Genomic DNA, 9,697 nt, shown 5'->3' with positions numbered 1-9,697 from the left:
GTCTTAATTTTCTACTTTCAGAACAGTGTTAATCGAAAATTCGTTGTACACAATAAAGCTCTTTTTACAGCCCTGACTTGAGTAATAGAAAAGGTAGTACAATAAATATAACAAAAGGTACTCTAGCTTTATGAAACATAATCCATCCTACTCCCATCCCTTGCGTAATTTGGCAGGGAATAAAGATTTAACAATTTAAGTTTCTCGTTTTACAGAGGAAACAAATAATTATTTCTAACGACTCAAACATGTCAAATAATATGGAACAACTTTAGTGTACATTTATTATCTAACCAATTTCTTGAATGAGATATGTTTACTCAGGTGTTTCGCAATAACATTTTCATATCTTATGTTTTCGCAGTACACTGAAGCCCTCTGTCGGAGAGTCTCTTTGAGCAACGCGACACGAGGTCTGAGACTCCCTGAACTTGCGATCCTTCAGTAATACCATCGTGAGGTTACCGTTAAGTCGTGTTGTTGAAACCCGTGACAATGTCAGTAACAAAACATGGGCTCGGTAAGAAGAAAGGCTCATAGCCTTACGCACATAATATGCTTGCTTGCAAAATGTCTTACAAACTTGTAGTTTAGTTATAATAATGGAAACTTCATTATACATTTTACCAAGTCTATCAGAAAACCACGTGATTCAGAACTTCGAGTTTCGCCAGTAATCAGAGAACTTTTAACACAATGATCCTTCCATGTGATTGACTGCAGTATTCTCTTATTCAAGTATTTTGGCATCTGTAACTTGATGTTTTCTAAGATATGCTGACTTTTAACTGGTGTCCAGCAGTGCAAGTCCTTTTGTTTCTTCTGGCATTAGGAGATGTAAATGCTGCTACGTCTATAGTCAAAATAGGTACAACATATCTATTTTCTCTCTTCCTAGAATTTAAGCATATGAACAGTTACTTGTACTTTTAAGAGTGAAAACACGTCTGTTTTTCATAAAATAATTTTTTTTCAGTTATGTAAAATTTGGAAAAGTCGAATATATTCTCAGAGATAGAGAAAGTGACTGACAATTAGACACACATATAAAGGACAGATAAATTGTTTTCTGTATTTCACTTTGAATTTTGTAGATTAATGGAGTGAAGTGCAATATATACAAAGAATACTAAAATAGATTTTGAACCATTTTAATAAGAAGGGCAATGTAAAACCAAATATTCGATTTCAGTTATATGCTGTAGATAAGATGTCAAACTAAAATATTCGCATAAATATTATGACTAAACAATTGCTGTTTAAAGTTTGCATTGCGGAACGTGAGCTAGTAATTAAGATTAATAGTGACGATCATTCTTGATTAGCTTTTAAGTACGTTTTATGTTCAGAAATTCAGCAAAAGTATTTTAATTTTGAGTTTAATACAGAAAATATTAATTAGGAAGCAACTCTAATTTTTATGCCATATTTTCCATTGATTGACGATCGGTTCATTGCTTTAAAAGAAGACCCTGCTGGTATAGCGGCAAGTCTACGGATTTACAACGCTAAAATCAGAAATTCGATTCCCTCGGTGGACTCAACCTGATGTGGCTTTGCTGTAAGAAAAACACACAAACACACACTTTAAAAAAAGGCTAACGAAAAGTTATTAAGCCGACAATACAATTTTTTAAAAATAATTTAACGATTGATATAAACACAATTTTGTCGACATAACGGATATTTATTACACAATCAAATATAGAAAGAGTTTCTTGAATATTTAAAAACCAACTTTTTTTCCCATAAACTGTAGAATTTATCACAGTTAGTCGACAATTTACCAGTTCGACTTGCCAGGTGAACTTTACGGAATTGAAAATAAAATGAAAACACACGTTAGGTTTTAAATAGAAACAAAATTTAGATGCTGGTTGTGAATTTTAGAGACAATTAAGCATGCCAAAATACATCTATAGCTATAAGCTTGCATGAAAAACACACATATGCCCACAAGCTAGCACACCGAAACATATTTCTATCTAAAAACTAGTGTGAGGAAACACGTATATACTTATGACATGCAAAACACATCTATATCTAACGGATAGGCCTGGCATGACCAGGTGGTTAAAGCACTCAACTCATAATCTGAGAGTCGCGGGTTCGAATCCATGTCACACCAAACATGCTCGCCCTTTCAGCCGTGGTGGGCGTTATAACGTGGCAGTCAATTCCACTATTCGTTGGTAAAAAAATAGCCCAAGAGTTAGCGGTAGGTGGTGATGCCTGGCTGCCTTCCCTTTAGTGTTACACTGCTAAATTAGGCACGGTTAGCGTAGATACCTCTCATGTAGCTTTGCGGGAAATTAAAAAAAACAAACAAACTAACTAATTAACAGATAATATGTAACGAAACATATTTAAATTTACAAGCTAGAACGTTGAAACAAAGCTTTCTCTATAAGATAGAATCAGAAAATTCATCTATGTATAAAATAACATTCGAAAGACATCTATATCTAAATAATAGCATGAGAAGAAGCAAATCTGTATCTATCAGTTAGCATGTTGAAATTCATCTATAATATTGTATGTTTTACTTCGTGTCTTTTCAGTCAATAAAATGTCACTGTGAAAATAGAATATCGAATATTAGTATTCATAAAATACTGATGCGAAACTTTATAAAATATTTCGTTTATTACAATAAATTAGAATAACCTAAAACATTATCATTTCAACACTCGTATGCATGTGTTTTTCCTTGTAGAGTAAAATCATTTGATTACCTGAAGTAAAATATACTAAGGAAGTGACCGCAAGTTAGAGAAAGATGGGCCAAAGTTTTTCAAGTTATTCTAAGCAAGATAATGTATACATTCATTTATGAATCTACAAACTTACGATGGAATTAATATGTAGTATAAAATAGTTTTCTCAAATGTTATTATTTCGTTGCCTTTTGAATAGTTATATTTATTGTGTTACACAGAGGAACATATCTGTACTTATGTGCTCCACTAAATTAGTCTTTAACGACATTTATTGACCTAATAAGAACAATATTGTTTCTTGAGAAACCATAGTAGAAGTTCAAATTGCTTGTAGGACAAGTATAAAACAATAATGTGATTGTATTGGTTGAATTCAAACTTTGTTTCAAACGTGTTTGTTTCGAAACTTATTTGGTAGATGGGCTTTGAATCATGTATCCCAGAGAAATGTATGGTTTGTGTTTTCATACTTTAAGACAAAGTGTTTTGTTAGCATAGAGTGTAACAACATAGTCCTGAAAATTTATAGCATGCAAAAACATCGTAGTGTACAACTTTATCCTAATGCCATTTGAATAAAAATAAACAGTTTAGGAGCTTGTATTTTCAACTGTCAGATTTTCTGTACCAGAAGTTGTTATATATATATTGTGTTATTCTATCAACATAATGTTTTATGAGTTTACGTACTTTCGTAACTCATGTAATGTAGTTTTCTTATAATATTCATTCATGTTAAACCAATATAACACAGTTTTTATTTAACCAACTAGCAAAATAAGCTTTTCTCTTTTCTGAGTCTAACCACGAAGCTTGAACCCGACAGTGACAAGAGTTCCTGTATTATGTTATAGTATAAAGCTGTGTCGTAGTGTCACGATTTTCCATCTTTATGGATGAAATAATCACAGACATATAAAAGCTGAATCGATTTGTTTCGATCAACTACAACTATTTTATCTTTAAATCTATATCTGTGTGTGGATCGTGCCTTTTACAATCACTATTAACTTTGGTATCTTAGTTTAAGTGATAACGCAGTTCTTATATTTCAGTTGACGCCATAAAGATTTGACATATTTTCTTATAAGACGTAAAATCTATATCTTTCTCTTATCTATTGGATTTGTAATTGTAAAATTATTTATAGATGTTAAGATGAAACACTCATGCTATTTTTTCCGTGAAGAAATTCAAACTTACGATATTATTTACATCTTATTTTTCTAGTTGTATAAGGATTGTTCAAATAGAAGCAGGATATTCTTTGTTTACAAGCCAAACATATCACATTACAGCCGACAATAAAACACATAAAACAGATCTTCTATTACAATGCCATAGGAGAATGTTGATTTAGATAAGAATAGTTATTTAAATGCCAAAAATGTGTGCCAGTTTGGTCTTATTCAGCATGGGATGACTAGTAGACTGTGGGTACAAGGACCACACATGGAGATAAGTATGTAAAATATAAACATTAAATACATACTTGTGTTTTCTATATATTGTATATATACTCGTACATAAAGAGGTTGATAAGTTATAACATAGAGAATCGTGACAGATTTCTATTTACAAACGGTTTCTTTGCAATCAGTTATTCTTAGTGAAACGATATATGGTATTATATTTTTAATGTTCGAACTATGTTCGCTGGACGCTTATCTAAATTGATTTTAGCTTATTAAAAAGATCATGCTTTTATCAAGATTATTTTTTATCAGAAATAATTTTTGCATAATGTAGGTTTATAATTGAAGGGTCTAAAAAGTTAGTAGTTTTTTTTAAAAACGGCATTTGATGTGCATCTTGTAATTCTGTTTTACATGTTTAATTGTTGATAACATGAAACCAGTTAGCTAATTTTTTATTTGGGAAACGCAGAATATAACGACGTTTACAAGTGTTATCTATTTGTGTTGTGCATTTTACTACAAGAAGCACTACAAGCATGTGAAAAACATTTTATAAATTCGAAAATTTTGCCTGATATTATTACTAATTATAAAACTGATTTGCTGCACAAAAACTTTTTTTTTTAATATAAGCTAATACAAGCATGGCCCGGCATGGCCAAGCGTGTTAAGGCGTGTGACTCCTAATCTGAGGGTCGCTGGTTCGCATCCATGTCGCGCCAAACATGCTCGCCCTTTCAGCCGTGAGGGCGTTATAATGTTACGGTCAATCCCACTATTCGTTTTGTAAAACAGTAGCCCAGAAGTTGTCGGTGGGTGGTGATGACTAGCTGCCTTCCCTCTTGTCTTACATTACTAAATTAGGGACGACTAGCACAGATAGCCCTCGAATAGCTTTGCGCGAAATTCAAACGAAACTCCAAACCTCCTTTACCGCCAACTAGCTGCGATATTCAAAAACAAACAAAGCACAAACTTGAACAGAGATAACAAACAAATTCTCACTTACTGTTCTGCGAGTTGACTGTAGCCTAACAAAAGCATGCTCCGATTAGGATATAAATTATTCCAAGAATTTGCAGTAGTGAAATTGTTAATAACCCCAATTTTTTTTTTTTTTATGTTAAGCAAAGAGATATAAAATAAGCTATCTCTGCTGGACCCACCATGGACATCGAAATTCGATTATTAGTGCTATACTTTTTCGGAGGTATTGCTGAATCACCAAAAATCATCCATTAAATGAAATAAACAACAGTTTACAAAAATCATCTGTAAGTACTAATTAATGTATGTAAAATATGATCTCGATTTTGTTTTAGAAACACCGAGTTAATTGTAACGTAAGTAAATGGAAAACAGAAATGCTTTTAGTCGTTAGATATGTCCCTGCAAGTTATCAGTAAGCTAAGAAATAAAGATTTTCGAGTTTTCTATGCGTTATAAAATAGCGATTAATGAAATCATGTTACTGTTTGAGTTTCTCATTCTCAAGCCTGCTAAGTACAATTTTGTATTAATAATCGAAAGAAAACAGTTTCAAAATGTTTAACATTGATAACAAAGAATAATTCACTTATTTTTTTAAAGAACGAACTCAAGCTACTGTTAGTTAAGGAAAATTGCAATTAAAGACGAATTGAGAAATAATAAAGTAAAAAATATGTATTCGTATCGAATATAATACGTAATATAAAAGAAATTAGGAACCTTAATAAGTTATTCTAGATATAAATTATTAAAGAAAAATAGAAAAGAGAATCTGTGGACTTCAAAATTTTAAGAATATATAGGAGGGATGATTAAACTTAAATTAATCGTTTCTTTGTTTTTAAAAATATATTTTTAGAAAATATCTTTAATTATCGAATTTGTTTCAAAAAGTCATTATCTCTCAGACAATAAGTTTCATTTTTCTAATGGGATGGTTCGCCTTTGGAATAGGTTGCCTTCAGATGTTTTAAGAGACAGAATATTTAACTGAGTTTCAGAAAAATCTTGATAAGTATATAAATGGTAGGTTTGGATTTGAAGGTTTTTTATAAAATGAATTCATGTCTAAGAAATTATAAATCACTGAGAGAGAAAACGAAACAAATTATCCTGTTTGATTTATTTTTTTTATTTTAATAATAATCAGAGCAACAGAAAAAGATACGTCACCTTGGAAAATGCAAAATAATAAAACATCGTATTATTATAGGAAAAAACTGATATTATAATTACAATGCATATTGTATCACACACACATTATTTATTGGTATTCATTGATAATTCATTATTTGTCGGGTCCTGGCATGCCTAGAGGGCTTAACTCGCAATCTGAATGTCGTGGGTTCAAACCCTCGTCCCAACAAAGATGCTCTTTCTTTTAGCCGTGGAGGCATTATAATATGACGCTCAATTCCACTATTCGTATGTAAAATAATAGCTCAAGAGTTGGCGGTGATGACTAGCTTCTTTTCCTTTAGTCTTTATCTGTTACGTTAGGGACGCCTACAAAGCCTCTTGTAGCTTTGAGCGAATTCAAAACAAACCAAACAAACAAATGTTGTTTATCATTCTATCGGAACAAGCAGTACTTTTACTCGACCTTTAAGTAGCCAATGCAAACTGTCCGATGATAAATTTCTTCCTTTGGTGTTTGATATTCCGATTATTTTAGAATTAGGAATTTGAAACAATCTAGTAATTAAGGGTTTCAATGCAGTAGTATGATATTCAACTTACCGCTGCTGCAAATAAGTTCTATAAAGTGTGGCACAAAAAACTCTCTAACCATTTTCATCTTTCTTCCTCCACAAACTCACTGAGAGAAATACCCACATAAATGAATTATATCAGTGCAATGTATTTTTATAAACTATTTAGGGTGCCTGTTAATATCTTACGACAACTAATATGAAAACATTGTTCAGAACTATGTACTACCAGAGTGCTTCTTTCTACAGATAAATGCCATCGGATATTAATTACCGTAGTGTTTGAATTTACTTTTTATTCCTTTTATTTGATGGCAAATTCCTTATACTTTCTGAAGCTAACAAGATATATTTATGAGATAAGTTCAATATGGCCAATACACTAGGAAGGTCACACAGACATGATGGGACTTAGGAGTAATTTTTTAGGATTGCTGAATCCTAATCTGGTATCAGACCTTGAGCTTCTGCTCTCTCTCTGTATTTAAAAAAGAATATTCCCACTTACAAGATAGCGGAACAACACTTTGTACACATGCTCAGCTGCTACTGTCGGGTGTTCTAATAGGTTTTTATTTGGGTAAAGAGCCACTTGGAGTAATTATAGAAGTAAAAGAGGGTAATTGAGAGACTTGATCGGTAAACTGAGCACTTTGTGAATCATAATAAGTCATCTGAACCTCAATTGGAGTAAGAGTATTTTACGTGACTTTTTATAAAGTGTTTTACAAAAATGTAAAAAATACAAAATAATTAATCTCCTAAACTTTTGTCACTTTTAATTTGTCATTTGAGACTACTATAGTATATAATTTCAAATGACAAGAAAATTCATAACTAGACTATATATATATATACATACATATATACAGAAGCACACAAAGTGTGTTTAATTTTAATGTGTTTTGTTTTGTCATTAAAATTTATAATCATAATATAATTAATGAGAGGTTGGGATTTGCTGTTATTAACGCAGTCCTGCCTCATGATTTGTTTACATGAAATGTTATTATTTATTTTCATCTTACTTACCCCAAAATGGTAGTACTTAATTGCCTTATTTTGTATTTTATTTTATTTTTTAATATTTTTACGATTATCTTTTTCTTTTTTTATTATTATTTTTATATGCAAAAACGGCTCGTTTGGGCTGAGAAAACACTTTACATAGAAGAGCGAACAACGTTTCGACCTTCTTCGGTCATCGTCAGGTTCACAAAGAAAGAGGTAACTGACCGGAAGCTGACCACATGTTTGAAAGGGGTTGTGTAACTGTGTGTCGAAATGTAGAGGGCGGTATTAGATGTTTGAATATATAATTTTATTTATTATATTAATATAGGTATAAAGGCGTTCCTTTATATTGGTTTATTTTGGGTTTAAGTTGTTGTATAAGTAAGGCTTCTTTAATTTTACGTTTGTTTATGTTTGTTTCTTTATTTAGTATTTGAGTGTTTTCTATGGTTATGTTGTGTTTATTTGACTTGCAGTGTTCGAAAACGTGTGAAGGTGACTTTTATGTTCTTTGAATCTGGTTTCCATTTTTCTACTTGTTTCTCAATATAGAAGTCGTGGCAGTTATCACATTGTATTTTATAAATAATGTTGGTGTGGTGTTTGTCAGTGTAGTTTTACATAGTATAGACCTCAGTTTGTGCCGGGTTTTTTGAATAAATTTGGTATTAATTGGAATGTCATATTTTGTCAATAATTTTTTGCCAAATGTTGGTTATTTGTTTGCTGATGTCGGGAATATATGGTATACAGCAGTATATGGTTTCGTGGTTTTTTGATTCGTGAGCTGTATTTACTTTAGTTGGTTGATTTTGCTTTCTGTCTAGGTGTGTGCGTATAATGTTTTCTACGGTTTGTGGAGGAAACTTATTGATGTTGGTGAAGTATTGTTTTATTTTGTCTAATTCATCGTTAATTTTATCTGGTGAGCATAGTTTTATGGCTGTGTTTATTTGGTTTCTTAGTATGTTGAGTTTTTTGTTTTTTGTTTCATGTGCTGAGTCCCAAGGAATGTATAGTCCAGTATGGGTGATTTTTTCGGTGGATTTCTGTTTGAAATTGTGTATCAGTTCTTGTAATTTTGAGGTTAAGAAATGATATTTGATTGTTTTCTTCCTGTTCACATGTGAAGTTGATGTTGGGATGTATAGAGTTAATGTGATTGAAAAAAATTAAGTATGTGTTCTGTAGATTTGAATCCCCAACCGTGTCATCTACATATCTATACCAGTATAGTGGTGGATGTAATGCTGTGTTAATTGCTTGTGTTTTCAACTTGTGTCATAAAATATTGGCTAGAACTGGTGATACTGGGTTGCCCATGCTTAGACCGTTTGTTTGTATATAGTTTTGGTTGTTGAACATGAAGTTTGTCTTTATCGTGGTGAATTCTATGAGGGTTGCTAACTGGTTACCTGGGAATTTCTATAGTTGGGTTAGGTCTCGGATAGAAACTATAGAAATTCCCAGTAACCAGTTAGCAACCCCTATAGAATTCACCACGATAAAGACAAACTTCATGTTCAACAACCAAAACTATATACAAACAAACGGTCTGGGCTAATGGGCAACCCAGTATCACCTGTAGTTCTAGCCAATATTTTTATGACACAAGTTGAAACACAAGCAATTAACACAGCATTACATCCACCACTATACTGGTATAGATATGTAGATGACACGGTTGGGGATTCAAATCTACAGAACACATACTTAATTTTTTCAATCACATTAACTCTATACATCCCAACATCAATCTTCTACATGTGAACAGGAAGAAAACAATCAAATATCATTTCTTAACCTCAAAATTACAAGAACTGATACACAATTTCAAACAGAA

At 31.9% G+C, this 9,697-nt stretch overlaps 1 protein-coding gene across 2 annotated transcripts in view; it reads left to right on the top strand.

Annotated features, from left to right (window-relative positions):
• Nucleotides 1–460: 460 nt before the first annotated feature.
• The window catches only part of LOC143258635 (glutamate receptor ionotropic, kainate 2-like), a 122,142-nt gene continuing 112,905 nt past the window's right edge, over nucleotides 461–9,697 (top strand). For both annotated transcript variants that reach the window (XM_076517882.1, XM_076517881.1), the window contains exon 1: nucleotides 461–868. In XM_076517882.1, coding sequence (XP_076373997.1) covers nucleotides 775–868 — 94 coding nt within the window. In that variant the 5' untranslated portion in view covers nucleotides 461–774. The remainder of the gene's footprint in view (nucleotides 869–9,697) is intronic.

Source organism: Tachypleus tridentatus, chromosome 8 (assembly GCF_004210375.1).
Source record: "Tachypleus tridentatus isolate NWPU-2018 chromosome 8, ASM421037v1, whole genome shotgun sequence".
NCBI classification, from domain to species: Eukaryota; Metazoa; Arthropoda; class Merostomata; order Xiphosura; family Limulidae; genus Tachypleus; species Tachypleus tridentatus.
Note: the sequence above shows the minus strand (reverse complement) of the source record. Positions and strands in the feature narration are given on the sequence as shown.